The sequence below is a fragment of the Trachemys scripta genome, chromosome 3, assembly GCF_013100865.1.
Source record: "Trachemys scripta elegans isolate TJP31775 chromosome 3, CAS_Tse_1.0, whole genome shotgun sequence".
NCBI lineage: Eukaryota > Metazoa > Chordata > Testudines > Emydidae > Trachemys > Trachemys scripta.
The window spans coordinates 34,703,799-34,719,138 of NC_048300.1; the positions used below are offsets into that span (position 1 = coordinate 34,703,799).

General features: G+C 38.7%; 1 protein-coding gene across 1 annotated transcript in view; it reads left to right on the forward strand.

The window, feature by feature from the left end:
* The window catches only part of SRBD1 (S1 RNA binding domain 1), a 232,938-nt gene that overhangs the window by 202,644 nt on the left and 14,954 nt on the right, over positions 1-15,340 (forward strand). Inside the window, exons 20-21 of the mRNA XM_034764426.1 lie at positions 1,228-1,404; positions 6,225-6,401. Coding sequence (XP_034620317.1) covers positions 1,228-1,404; positions 6,225-6,401 — 354 coding nt within the window. The remainder of the gene's footprint in view (positions 1-1,227; positions 1,405-6,224; positions 6,402-15,340) is intronic.

Here is a 15,340-nt window from a genome sequence, read left to right on the forward strand (position 1 = left end):
GCTTGTGTACACAGCACCGCAGTGTGTTCTAAAGAGATGTGAGTTGTAGAGTGCGTTAGCATGTTGCACTCTAACTACCCCATCTAGACCCTGCTGGCATGAACTACAAGGTACTTATTTCATGTTGATGAAGTCCTGTTTGAAACAGGACTACATTAACATACAGTAGGTACCTTGTAGTTCATGCCAGCAGGGTCTACATGGGGCAGTCAGAGCACAAATGCTCTGTAGTTCACACCCCTTATAGCGCACACTGCGGCACTGAGTCGAAAAGCAGTAAGTGTCCCTGAGACCTAAGTTGTAGAAAACAGTGCATCCCAGACAGGCTGATTACCAGCATTGCTTACTGCTCAGGTATGTGATATGTTAAATGTGTTCATCATCACCTGTTGCATTTACAAGGCATGTTACATCTCTGCAGGCATTAGAAGTTAGATATGTTCATTGAGGCAGACTAAAGATCAATGGAAATTTTGTGAGCTGTGTATTTGAGGTATATACCTTTGTCATCAAGAAGAGCTGTTGAAAGCCAATGTGAAATGAGAGTACGTCAGAGTGCATTGTGGAACTTTGTGAGCTGTTGCAGGTTCCCTGTTTTGAGTTAGTGTGCAATAAGCATGTGCATTGGAGAGTCTAACACCCTGGCTTACCATGCACTATCCACTTCTTAACATTTCTAAGAATGACTTGCCAAAATTTCCATTCTTAATTAGTAGTATTTTGTGGGTTGTTACGTTTCAAATTCTCCTTATAATTCTGATATTTCAGCAATGCTGAGTTTGTCACTCTGTTCCAACTTTTGTTGCATGAAGGATGAGACTGTTTTGGGGAAATTTTTTTTCTCTTTGCTATTTTGTGTCTTTTGCATCGATTGCAGGTGCTATTTCTTTTGGAACCACTATCAGTGACACTCCATGAACAATTCTCTGCTTCCATTCACTTAGAACCTGAATGCAGATTTGGGTCTGATCCTGCAGAAATATCCTCCCACACGGACCCTTATACCCAGATAGTCCAGAGTCTTGTTGTGGATCCTTTTGCAGGATCATGTGAAGATGGATCCTTCAGCCTTTGGTCTGCACTGCTTTTGCAAACTATTTAGTGTATTGATATTTGAGTTATCCGGCCCAGATTTCCTTGAGCACTTTGTATCCTTGCTGTTAATTTGTATCTGCACTAGTCATTGTTTATTTGTAACTAATATATTTTGAAAACTTTGCTTCTCAGACATATTGCAGGACTGAATGCTAATAGGGCTAAAAATATCATTGAATGGCGAGAAAAGAATGGACCATTTATAAGTCGGGAACAGCTCAAGGAAGTTAAAGGACTAGGTCCAAAATCCTTTCAACAGTGCGCTGGCTTCATCAGGTTTAACCAAGAATATATAAGAACCTTTTGCAGGTAATTACTAAAGTGTGAATTAAACTCAGTAACAGCCATGCATTCACAAGCCCATTCCTTCTCAAAGCAGCAACCAACCAGAGCTGACCGGGTGTCTAATGGGTTTGTTGGCTATAGCTAAGGCTAAGATTTTGTCATGAATATTTTTAGTAAAAGTCACAGACAGGTCACAGGCAATAAAGAAAAATGCACAGAAGCCCGTGACCTGTCCCTGATTTTTACTAAAAATATCCATGATAAAATGGGACGTGGCTGGGCAGCTGCAGGGTGGCTGGGAGCTCTGGGGCCCCGACCACCCATGGGGACTCAGAGCTCCAGGGTTCCCCTGCTCCCCGCGGTGGCGGGGAGCTGCAAGGTTCCCCTGCCCCAGCAGCAGAGAGCTGCGGGAATCCCCCTGCTGCTGCAGTGGGGAGCTGCCGGGGATCCCCCTGCCCTACTCTGGAGGTGGGGAGCTGCAGGGATCCCCCTGCTTCTGCAGCAGTGGGGAGCTGCCGGGGTCAACCTGCCCGCCGGGAGCTTCTGGGGATCCCCCTTGCCCCATCGCAGCTGGCGGGGAGCTGCAGGGATTCCCCTGCCCCGCTGCGGCTGGCAGGGAGCTGTGAGGTACCTCCATTGTCCATGGCGGCTTGGGGGCCCGCTGCCTCAGGCGGTGGGCGACGTACCACACAGCTCCTTGCTGCTGTGGAGGCAGCAGGGCCCTGCAGCTCCCAGCCGCCGGGGCTGAAGTCACAGATTCCGTGACTTCCGTGACAAAATCATAGCCTTAGCTATAGCCCATTATTGTGAATTAGGATTCCTGGGTTTTACTCCTGGTTCTGCCACTGACTCATTGGTGACCTCGGGCAAATCTCTTTAATCTCTCTCTGTGCCTCTGTTTCTCCATCTGTAAGATACTGATAACTCACAGGGGTGTTTTTAAGGCATAATTGTTTGTAAACTACATTAATATCCTTGGAAGGCAGGTGCTGTGGAAGTGTGATGGTGGGTGGTAGTCAGTGTGAGAATCCAGGATCTTCAGTCTCAGACATTTTTAATCTTATCATCTGGGCAGGGAAGATTGTTTAGAGTGTCCATTCTTTGGGGCAAGTACTGTCATTTTTTAATACTGGCGTGCAGTACCTAGCATGCACGATGGGGCCCCAATCCCATTGGTGCCACTACTGCAGTACCAATTATTAATAATAAAAATGATAACAGAGAAGGTAGGCATATGTCAATATTTTGTCAAACAGCACAGTAGTGGAGTGTTAAGAACATTGTGCATTATATTTTCCTTCCAGAGGCCAGGAGCCTAATCCTGATATCAGATAAACAGATGCCTATCAATGCATATCTTACAAAATCAGGTGCTGCATTGAAAAACCCGAGTCAAAATTAGGCCCTGACTGCATTGCCTCTGCAACATTTCTGGTGGGCCCAACCAACAAAAGATATCCTGTAGCGGGCCAGAAGCCAGTACATTATTTTTGTTCTCTCTGCCGCTGGGCCATTAGCATTAGAGTGTTATTTCTGCTAGTTCCCATGTTTTATATTTGGCAAGTTAACAAAAACATAGCAGTTCTCACCTAAAATATTGATCTGAAAAAAGTTTAACAGTCTAAACTTCTTTTTGGGCTTCAAGAGCTTGATTCACTCCACTGATGGAAACCAATGTGTGAGTGGTGGACACTGTGGTGAAAGGCCCAGAGCTGTCCCACACGGCCACAACAGTGGGCAGCGCTGCAGGTCATGGCCTGGGTACAAAGATATGAGATGAGCAATTTATATCCTAGGGAGACTTCACTCTGAGGACTCATTTGATGCCCTAACCATATTTTAAAGCTGCCCTCACTTGGTGGAATTGCCAGGGAAGGGTGGCAGTGACAAAAGCACAGCTCACATGAGGGCAAGTCTCTTTTCCTTTCTTCCTCTCAGCATAGGATGTAGCTGCACCACTCAGGCAGACGGTGTGTCCTGTTAGTTCTCCCTTTACCAGTAGGGGCAATCACACCCTACAACTATTTGTGACTTTGCGGCTTGTTCAATATCTGAATAGTTCTTAAAAATCTGTAGAAATAATGGATCTTACTTCGTTGAGAATGTAGGATATAACTAGTATATTTCATAAATGCATTATAAAATGCCTACTGACTATCCTGAAGTGGTAATAATTTTAACCATAAGTTTTTTAGTGTTCCAAACATTTTCAAACTAATTTCTTTTGGTCTGGGGTTTCCCTGGTTTTGTCTTAGCTCTGGTTTGAGCAAAATCATTTCAGCTAGTTGAGTGAAAAAATATTTTTAACCATCTGATCTTGCTGCTCATAAATAAATATAAATAAATAAAATAAATTAATGGAGATATCCTATCTCCTAGAACTGGAAGGGACCTTGAAAGGTCATCAAGTCCAGCCCCCTGCCGTCACTAGCAGGACCAAGTACTGATTTTGCCCCAGATCCCTAAGTGGCCCCTTCAAGGATTGAATTCACAACCCTGGGTTTAGCAGGCCAATGCTCAAACCACTGAGCTATTCCCCCGCATAACTCATAATCATCTGACACCTAAACACTTCTGACTTGAATTGTTCTGTAGATTTCACTGAGACATAAAAATAAAGCTATAAAGGTATAAAGTTCAAAAATAGATAAATCTGCAAAACTTTTCAATTTCAGACATTTTCAGGCTCCATTAAAGATAGCTGTTAGGACACTCAAGTCCAGTCCATTTTCAAAGGTGGTAGAATTAGTAAGCAAGCGGCACAGGAACTTAATAAGTATCAGGGGGTAGCCGTGTTAGTCTGTATCTACAAAAACAACAAGGAGTCTGGTAGCACCTTAAAGACTAACAGATTTATTTGGGCATAAGCTTTTGTGGGTAAAAACCTCACTTCTGCATCTGAAGAAGCGAGATTTTTACCCACGAAAGCTTATGCCCAAATAAATCTGTTAGTCTTTAAGGTGCCACCAGACTCCTTGTTATTTTTGTAGGAACTTAATAAGTTAGTCAAAAATGACTCTGTTAAGGACATCTCTGTTGTAGCTGTTGTGGGTAAAGGCCCTGTAGAGCTGATAAGCTCTGCATGGATGAGAGTTACAGGAATTTTTTAGCATAGGCCTAAGGTCAAGGAACTTACAAGTACTTACATAGTTCTGGATTATTTTCCCCTTTAAAAAAAAACAAAAAGTGGAAAATGAAATAGAAAAATCTCGTACCAGTGCAACATTCAAGATTAAATATCAACTTTTGAAAAGTCTGGAACAAAAAACAGAACAAAATAAGTTGTCACATAGCACTAACTTAGCCATATTGTATCTATCTAGTATTTTCTATTGCTGTTTTTCTTTTAGAATGACATGAGCACTTTCACTGATCACATCACTAGCAGTGGCACATTATTAATACATTTCACTGTGAAACACCATAATTGATTAATGTGTTAACTAAATATTATCTGAAATCATCAGAGTATAGAAAAATTCATTTTTGTGTTTACTTGCACTTGTCTAGTTAGAAATGTATGAATAACATTATACTAGTAGCATGTAAGTGCAAATTCTATATACACATTCTCCCTTCTTTAAAAAAGGTTTAAGAAAGTTTATGCAATATTTGGAGAAGGTTATATTGACTTTATTAAGACAGTGTTAGAGTAGGTCACATGAAAACTACAATTAAGAGACATTGTGCTATAGTTAAACAAGAAATAATAAAATACACAATATGACTTTACGGGTGGGATCCTCATCCATGCTCCATCCTATTTACACCAGGTAATGGGGCCAGAGCAGCATACAGGGTTTCTAGAAACCCAAGATCTGGCTGAGAAAGAATTTCCTTGCAGAGAAATTGAGACAGACAGCTCTATGCTGTCCTCCGAGGACCCCCTTACAAGCCATAGCATAGGGACCATGCTCGGGGGTGGGAGGATGGGTGATTGGCAGGGCTACAGCATGTAGCTCTGCAGACATTCTGGGTAGCACGTCTCCCATACGGCTGTCTAAATTACACCAGGGGAGCTCTGACCCCTGGAGCAGCCTAGGATTGGGAGGGCACAAACATGGCTTAAGGCCACTGTAGGCTCCCCACCCCCATCCCTTGGGCTGCACCCCACGATATCACCCTAGGTGTATTTCTCTGGGAGATAGACTTCTAAACAGTAATATATTACCGTAGTATCTGGCTCTAAAGGATGACAAAAATATCCTGTTCAACGTATAGTATATGGATGCTCCCACTTCTGCAGTGCGTTCCATCTGCAGAGCTAAAAGTTTTACAAATATTGATGAAGTAGTCCTCACTTCCCTGTGAAGTAGGGAAATAGAAACTGTATGTCACATGACTTGCCCAAAAGTACATAGTCTGTGGCAAAGCTAGGGGTCAAGTGCCTTGAGCTTAGCCCCAAGACTTATTTCTAAGTCCTCTACTCTAATTTAACAGTGTGGTTTTGTTTGTTTCATTTGTTGCTGTTTTCTATTGCCTGTAACCATATAATCCCTGCATTGTTCAGCAGTTGGATGCAACAGAGAGAGACACTTCCCATAACTTTTTAAGTGGACTTGTGAATGTGCCACTGTGCCATTTTAATGCTTCTTAACAAAGGCTCCTATGTTCACGTTCTGAATAGTTTATATTGAGTATCATATTATGCTTTTACCCTCTCCTTCCCATGAGAAGGAGCCAGAACACAATCTTATTTTGTAATTTAAAAAAAATGAGCGATTAAGGGCTGAGTCTTTATTGAATGAACAAATTGCAAAAACTGATCACTGTGGGGGGGGGGGGGGGGCACTTGGAAGGGTGTTCATATACCAAGAACTATGTCTCTTTTTGAATTTTGACAGCAATCAGCAAACTAAGCTTGCAGCAGAAGGTCATGCACTTATGGCTAAAGCAGATGTTCAAGTCACAAGCAAAAAACAGGGCAAAAAGAAGAGCAAACCAGCAGCAAACGTTGCAGTACGGCCAAATCCTTTGGACCAAACTTGTATCCACCCAGAGTCATATGACATTGCAAAGAGGTAAGCAATGGCAGAGTTTCTGAGCAGTTTATGGAATTAGTCTTTTAAACAGTGAGCAGTGATTTTTCTTACATAATGGAGAAATTTCTTAAACTTTTGGGGACCCAGAATACATATGCATTAACGTACGTGTGCACTAATCTCACCCTTCCCCAAAAGAGGGAAGTTCTCATGTGAATGAAGGACTGGAATCCATTTTGTTTGTCCTTTTATATGTTTTCTCATTTTTCAAAAAAGGGCTATTTTCAGACCATTAAATATTGTGTGTTTTTGTAATTTTATTTCAGTGAGAAAAATGTGTTCCAAAGTTTATCTAGAATAACACAGACTGCACTAGTGAACTTAGGGTGCCCTTATACTGTATTTTTGGACATTCCAACTATTAAAATACAAGCGAATTTTCTTCCCACTAGCCCTTTCACTTTTTCTTCCAGGTGTGACTCTCATCACCTTGCCACCAATACTAAGCCCCTTTCCGTCCATTTGCCAGCTCCATTATGCCATACCCCATAACATTCAGGTTCTCTGCTTGATCAAGTGCGGAAGCAAACTTCTGATTGTTCTGTAAATCTGAAAAATTGTGGCTCTGTCCCAGCCCCATCTTGTATATTATGGGAATAAATAAAAAAGGCAGTGTTTGCATTTTCTGTAACCTAATGTTTTGTGCAGTATTATTTCCCTTCCGTTTTTCTCTATACATTTAAATACTCCTGCAATGCCACCAAGTGATGATAGTAGTAGGTGTAAAATTATTTTCAGCAAAGCTGTGGGAGTTAAATTGGGTGTTACTGCAGCGGGATAGGATCACTTTATACCCAGCAAACACACTTCAGTGTCTCTGATTGTGCCCAGCCTTGCTTGGCAATCTGTTTATCTCAGTGGAACTTGCAGCACCTTATAATCATGAGAGCAAAGAGGGGCCATCAGCAAAGTGTTTCATGCATCTGTGATTTGTTAGTAATAAATCTGGTTTCAGAGACATTTACACTGTAATCCAGAAGCCCTCATTTCAGGTAAGTGTAACTTGTGCTTAGCAAAGTAAACAAACAGAAAAAGTTTCTAGTTAATACTGAATTTATTATCGATTCTGGTCTCCATACAGTCTTTGCCTGAAGGTAATTGAACCATGGTTTTCTTTATTCTTAAAAGTAATACCATTTAAATGCAGTTCAAATTATGCTAAGATACTAAAGAATCACCAATTGCAAATTAATACAGTGTGTTAATTTGTTGGGTAGTCTAAGCATAAGAGCGATTTCCTTCTAAATAAAAATAAAGATTGTCCATTAAAATAAATGTGTATATGTTTGTGTATGTGTATCCACACGTTTGTGAATGTGTCATTATCATTAGCCTTTAAAATTAAATTCTGATCTTACCAGGTGCTAAGATGTCATATTAAATTCCAGATACTTGGAAGTTTTAGCATGGGACCTTTTGCTGAGAGAGGAAAATGTTTTTTCTTGTAGGTTACAAAAAACAGTAATTCGGAGACCATGTGTGCCTCCCTTGTTAGGGGGCAAAGCAGCTGGTAAATGCTTACTTAAGATGTGATCTTCTCTATCATCACCCTATGGCTGAAATTAGACGACTCTTTCCTCATGAGAAAACATTATCTCCTCCTATAAACTAAGTAGTGCCTATTTATTTTTGAAATTGAACAGGTACTTTTCGTAAACCATACTGGAATTAATTTAAGTGGCAGTTAGACGTTTTGGGGTTCTTGTGAACTCTTTGATATCACTGTGTCCAGAGGAACAACAAGTTCGTGTTTTCTGTGTTAAGTAGGATGGTTAAATTAAAAAAATAAAAACATTTAAAGTTAGATAATTTTAGACAGACTGTATAAGATCATATTCCATATTTAAAGTAATGTTGTAATACTCTAATAAGTACTTGGTACTTCTATAATATCTTACTAGAAGGTCGCAATCAACGCACACTTTGTTGCTTCTGTAGCCCGAGTGCATTGCAGACACTAGGGGTTCCTTGGATTACTTCATTTCCCTCCTGTGCATGACCTTCCCATGCCGTTCTATTTCAGGGACACCTTGCAACCCCCACCCCGTCCCCTCTCTCCTGCCATGGGCTCCGTCTATGTCCCCTTCCCCAGTACTAGGGTCCCCCATTCTCCCTCTATGCCAGGGACTCTTTGTGTCCCCCATTTCCCCTTGCCCCCCATACTGCAGTCCCCCATTCTCCCCTTCAGTTTTTCTGAATTTTCACCAAAATCAATAGGATTCTGGCCATTGATGCGTAGCACATTCCCTGAAATTTTGGAATTAATCAGCTGTAATGTCCAAAAGTTATCATGTTACAGAGAAACACTGAGAAATGTCCTTGAGTTGAGTGTTAGACCCCATTTCACTTGGCAAATCAGAACATCTCAAAACATTAAAGAGACATTGTTAGATTTAAACATAAGAATTGTTAAAAGTAATAGTGTACATTTAAAACTGAAATAATTTTTAAACTCTAATTACCTGCCTGCATTCATGCTGTTTTTTTGGTTTTATATTTCATTCAGCTTGAAAACTGAACAGAGACTACTTAGTTTCACTTTTTCCTATAGTCAATTTCACTTTCTGGTTCTCGTGTTAATGGTATAATTAAGACCACATTACCTGTTTAAATTTGAGAGGCATATAGAAGGAACACTTCAGGAAACAGAAATACAGCCATTTTTTGTGTGGAATACAACAGCTATATAATAGTATGCAGCACCACCATAGTCCAAAGAAAGATAGAAAATAAAGAATAGTAGATCTTTATTTTTATTTACATGAAGGCCCCTTTATACTATTCTTGCTGTGGAAGGTGGGGTGTAGGAATTTTCGTGTAAATAAGAATCTTAATCACCATATCCAGTTGAAATTCCAGAGGGATTACCTGATTTAGAATTTGGCCAAGGCCCCAGGGTTAGCACATCTTATAAAAAGTGAAGTCTTTAATTGACAGAAGTGGTAAGAACCTTAGTTTGATATCTGATCCATTGGCTAGTGCTTGCTAACATCATATGAGGGTACTGTCTTTGCAGTTATTCAGAGGAAAGACTGCCACCTACTGAATCACCAGCTCCACTTCATGCACCACCTAAAAGTTGCTTGGAGGTCTTTCATCTATGTACTGACCCTGTTTAGCTTTTTGAGTTCTGAAGTGACCACAGTAACGTGGTACGGCTGCCAGCCATGCTATGTTTCATATAATTTAGTCTCTGTCTAATACAGTAATTAAAAGGCATTTTCTGGCTGAATAATTTTGCCCATTGAGCTTCTGACTGAGCGTTTTGGCTTCTCAACGTAAATATTTCTGCTGAAATATTTAGACCAATGTTAAAGTTGTAAATATTGTGCCATCTGGTATGCTTACACAGAAGCACACCACTTGATTCTGTTGCTTAGGTGTGGAGAAATGGAGAATCTAACTAAAGTGAGGAACAAGAAAGATAATGAATTAACCAAGTAGGTAACTTAAAGTAACTTAAAGTGAACAATGAAACCATTCCTAGGATTACTTCCAGTCAGGGAAGGCATTGCATTAGTCTTGACTTTGCTGACTAGTGCATGGTTGTTACATTAGCCATTTATTTCGTTTAGTTTCAGTCAATGATAGAAAAACTCCTGGGTAAACTAGATGTGAACAAGTACTCACCCATAACATGAAGGTAAAAATGCAATAATAACGATATCTGTAAATTGTTTGTAACCAGCTTTTAATACCAATTCCCCTTTATTTGAGTTTATCCTAAAGGTTGGCAGTGCCTTTTGCTAATGTGATGTAGCTGGATGCAATAGGCACTTCCTAAAGGTTTCATTCAGATGAACAATATTATTGACTGTAGATAGCTACACTTGAGAGAAAAGTTATAGTTCTGCAGAAAATTGATAAAGGAAATATAATATTAAAATTGACACTCATGACCTTAGGATAGAGTGTAAACTGAATTTCCTGCCTTCTGGCAAATTACGTCACAACTTTAATACAGTTTAAATATTATTGTTTATAATTTTTTTCTTTATCTGTATTTTGAAGGATTATAAAGAGAACAGCACTTTAAAAATAGCTTATAACCTGTGTAATTAAGCAGAATTCATGAAACAGCTTTTCTAGACTCATTCTGGTTTGTTGGGTAAATTTGGTTTAAGGATAAAATTCTACTAATACTTCAAACTTCAACATTGGTTAAGTATATGGGGCCTGATCCAATGCCCCTTGACGTCAATGGAAATAGTCTCAGTGACTGAGTGAGCTCTGGATCACATGGAGGGCATAATTCTTCATTGCTGAATGAATGTTCATGAAAAAGCAACTGAAACATAATGGACTAAATTCTGCTTGCATTACTGATACGAGTAGCCCTGTTGAAGTCAATCAGAGTCATTGCCTGGAAACTAATTTTGTTTTTAAAGATGTTGATCGTTTCGAAAAACTTTGGAACTCTGCTATAGATCAGAAACATTTTCATGGTTTATTTTTGTATGATAAATTCCTAATGTGCACTAGAGCCATTGAGAACATTGGATGAGGATTAAAATGAGTGGTTTAATTTGTCTATAAAACTGAAATTCATTTCACCGCAACTGTGTTTTTCCCCAGTAGAAGTGAGTAAGGTTTTTTTTCCCATATGCAGCTAGAGGTCAATCTTGTTGTTCGGTAGAACAACCTGCAAGAGTAACAGGGATGCTTCTGGGAATTCTGCCATGAAGTAAACAAAACAGCAATGTCACAAGACTTCTCACACTCTGTAAGATAAATATACTTATTCTGAGTATTGCATTATAAAATGGAATCCAACAGTTCTTTTCACTGTACTGGCAAAGGGTGGGACACTGTGCCAATTAACTGAATTTCTACCTCCTTCCTGTAGTCACCCTGTTTTGGAAAATGGGGTGTTGTCCCCCTAATGGAATCGGAACTATGCAAACCAGGGAGGAAATTGAAAGAGCACAGAAGCAAATGTTCACTGGCAGAAAGTAGAGATAGGGAAATCCACCTTTCTTCTGCTGCCTCCCTCCCTGGAAAGCAAAATTTTCTGTTACCATCTCCCAGGGCATCATCTCCTGCCCTTAGTGCAGGCTCCTTAGGGGGTGAAATTCAGTTACATAAAAGCTGGGATACTGCCCATTAGCTGTTGATTCTACTCCGTAACAGGCATTGGCTGTTGAGTCTACTCTTGTAACAGTCATCCCTAGCCCTTGCCTCAGCAAATGTAAAAGATGTGCCCTAAACATAAATAATCACATCTTAAAATAACACCCAGATGAGGCCCAATTCAGCAAAGCATTTAACTTCAGACACTTCATTTCAATGAGACTTAAGTATGTGCTTAATATTAAGCATATGATTAAGTTTATTGTTGAATCCAAACCTGAGTGTTGATAACAAAGAGCATTATAGATACACAAAATATCGTTGAGGCATATATCTTTAGTTTAAGCAATCTTGTAAATACATTTAAAAGAAAACTCTCTCAGCATGTAGCCAACCACATTAAGTAACATCAGCTTATACTAGACATAAGTCTTACAATTGTATAATTTGCAAAAGGAGATTCCCACTTGCATAATGCTAACAACGTCTTTAAACCCCTTTTATAAACAGAGGCACAAGATTCCTAAATTGTCAGTCTCGCTGAAATATAACCTGCATGCCAGATGTTGCAGTTTGTGTACATCATATACATATGCTGGTTGCCGTCTTTAAAAATGAGTATGGTTAAGCTTCTGTAATGGGTACTTTTAGTAAAAGTCAGGGACAGGTTGTGGACAATAAACAGCGACCTATCCCAGACTTTTACTAAAAATACCAAGGGGGGGTACAAACAGAGCCCTGCCGGAGCTAGCAGCTGCTCCAGCCCCGCTGCTGCTCTAGCGGTGCTGGGGCTGGCTGCCGGTCAGCTGTTCGGTGGTCCTGGGGCTGGCCGCCGGTCAGTTGTTCCAGTGCCACATCCCCTGCCCCCCTCCCACTACCTCCCCGCTGCTCCAGCAGCCCTGGGACTGACCGCCGATAAGCTGTTCTGGCAGCCCCGGAGTTGACAGTTGCTCAGAAGAAGTCATGGAGGTCCCGGAAATTCGTGGAATCTGTGACTTCAGTGACTGAATCGTATCCTTATCAATGAGTATTTTCCATGGGATACATATATGCTATTTTTTTAAAGTTTACATTTAATGATTAGAAACCAACTCAGTCCAGTAGATGGATACCATGATAAGAAATGTTGCCTTTTCCTTCTAAAGTCTCAGATTATAGGCATATGACAGTTACCTGGTTCTAACTTCTTTAGGACTTCCTAAATGTTTCCTTAATTTTCCTAGCAGTTCTTTTACAATATGTCTTCAGAAACTGGATACCTGGTACATGGTGTATTAATTGTATGGAGGAGGATGTGTCACTGTAAGCTGGTGTTCATAAATAAACTTTTCAGAAACTTAAAACACAGTCCCAGCTTTTCAGGGAAATATGCTGCCTAGGACGGGCTTAGGCAGAAATTCCTTTGGTTTAAGATCTAAAAGGCCATTTCTTTATCTTTTCTTTTTTTAATTCAGAATATTTGAACATATTTTGATGGTTGATTAGAATGGATCATAAAGCAAGGCTTTGATAGCATGAAACTATGAACAAAAAATGTTTTGATAATCTGTATAGCATATTAAATCATCATTAAAATGTTTTCTAATTCTTTTACAGCAATTGTACTGATTTTGAGTTAAGAAATTAATGCCATAAATCAATTATATCAGCACCGTTTGTGCTGTTATTAGTAAAGATTACCTAAGTATTTCCATTATGAAATCCCCTATTTTTCAGGGGTTTCTAAATCAGCCGTAAAATTGGTTCTGGTCTGAAACTTGGCAAGCAGAGTTTCCACTTGGGAACACTTTTTAAACCAAATTTAAAAAAACAACAACAAAATCCTCCTTGGTCTTTAAAGCAATAATATATTTCAGAAAAAGAAAATTAGTGGTTTTAAATGTTGGTGGACTTCTGTACCTCAAAAACATTATTTAAAAATTGATGATTTTGTATGTCATGAATCTGTAATGTGGACTTGTGCCGCTGAATAATTTGGATCGAGGTAGTGGATAATAAATGCTGGCTTATTTTGTTTAAAAATAAACAATTTCATATGATAACTTTTTAATACAATAAATTTTTTGTAAAATATTTTTCTCATGCAAAAAGGAATAGCCCGGGCAGAGAACCACCCTTACAATTTCTTTGTACAATGCGTAGCACATTTTGCATGGTACTGTAATAAATAATAAGGTTTTTCAAATTAAACTAGAAAGCATCTAACGTTTTGTGACTTTCCAAATTGTGCAGTGAATGTGCCCTCAGTTGTTTAAGAAGAAAAATAAGTGCTCTTCTTTCCCTCCCCCGCCCCCCTCCTCCTCCCGGATTTCATTTCGATTCAATTAGTCTCCTGTGTTTAGGAACTTAAAAGTGCAGATTATGACGCAGAGTATGCACTTTATGATAAGTGCTGCTAACCTTAAGGTACAGACTTTCAAGCCAATATTTTCCAAAATAGAAGACTAATATTTCCTTATTTAGGCACATAAATAAGTATCTTGATTTACAGAAGTGCTGAGAATCAAATACAGAGTTTCCCAATATGCTGAATGGCCCTTCTTCAGCAAGTGCTTAAGTACTTTGCTGAATTGGGGCCAATTGTAGCCACTGGATGCTCAGCACTTTTGTAAATCAGGTTGCTCATTTAGGTACCCGAATAATAATACTAGTTATAGAGACCCTCTTTTTGAAAATGTTGGCCTTCAACATATATCATTTAAAATATACATATATATATTTTACATCATACATATACTTTACAAGTCTTATTATTGGGGTATATTTTATCACAGTGATTGTAATTACACTGCAATTGCAATATAATTACTAAAGCTGGTCAAAAAAGGTAATATTTTTCGTTGAATTGTCAACATTTGAAAAACTTCATTCAGGTCTATAAGTTGGATGAAAAGCAGCTAAAAGTTTTGAAGGAAAATAATTGGAGTTTTGTTCCAGCTAAAGTAGTTATTGTGATTGTGCTTTTTGAATAATTAATAACCACTAATCAACTACATGACTGAAACTTATTATCTATTTAGTATCATACATAATGCACTTGGATTCTAGAAATACATGTATTAACAATACTGTATTTAAATAGTAATTGCTCTATGTCATGTAGTTATCCTTGATATCTATTTAGTGAAAGTGCGGTAATTATAGGGTCAAAAAGCATAACTACAATGTAACTACAGTGTATTAGCGACCTACCTACGGTACGGTATAATAACTATACCAATAGTTGTTTATTTCAATTAAAAGTTATTTCTCAGATACATAATTTTTAATGTATAATAAATTATCTTAATGTTTAGGGGCTACATATCTATATATAAATATTAGGACTGTTGATTAATTGCAGTTAACTCAAAAAAATTAATCATGATTAAAAAAATTAATAGCAATTAATCGCAGTTTTAATTGCAATTAATCACAGTTTTAATCGCCCCGTTAAACAATAGAATACCAATAGATATGTGTTAAATATTTTAGATGTTTTTCTACATTTTCATGTATATTGTATTGTGTTGTAATTGAAATCAAAGTGTATATTATTTTTTATTATAAATATTTGCACTGTAAAAATGATAAACAAAAGAAATAGTATTTTTCAGTTCACCTCATACAAGTACGGTAATGCAATCTCTGTCATGAAAGTGCAATTTACAAATGTAGATTTTTTTTTGTTACATAACTGCACTCAAAAACAAAACAATGTAAAATTTCTGAGCCTACAAGTCCACTCAGTACTACTTTTTCAGCCAATCGCTAACACAAACACATTAGTTTCTATTTACAGGAGATAATGCTGCCCTCTGTCACCAGAAAGTGAGAACAGGCATTTGCATGGCACTTTTGTAGCAGAC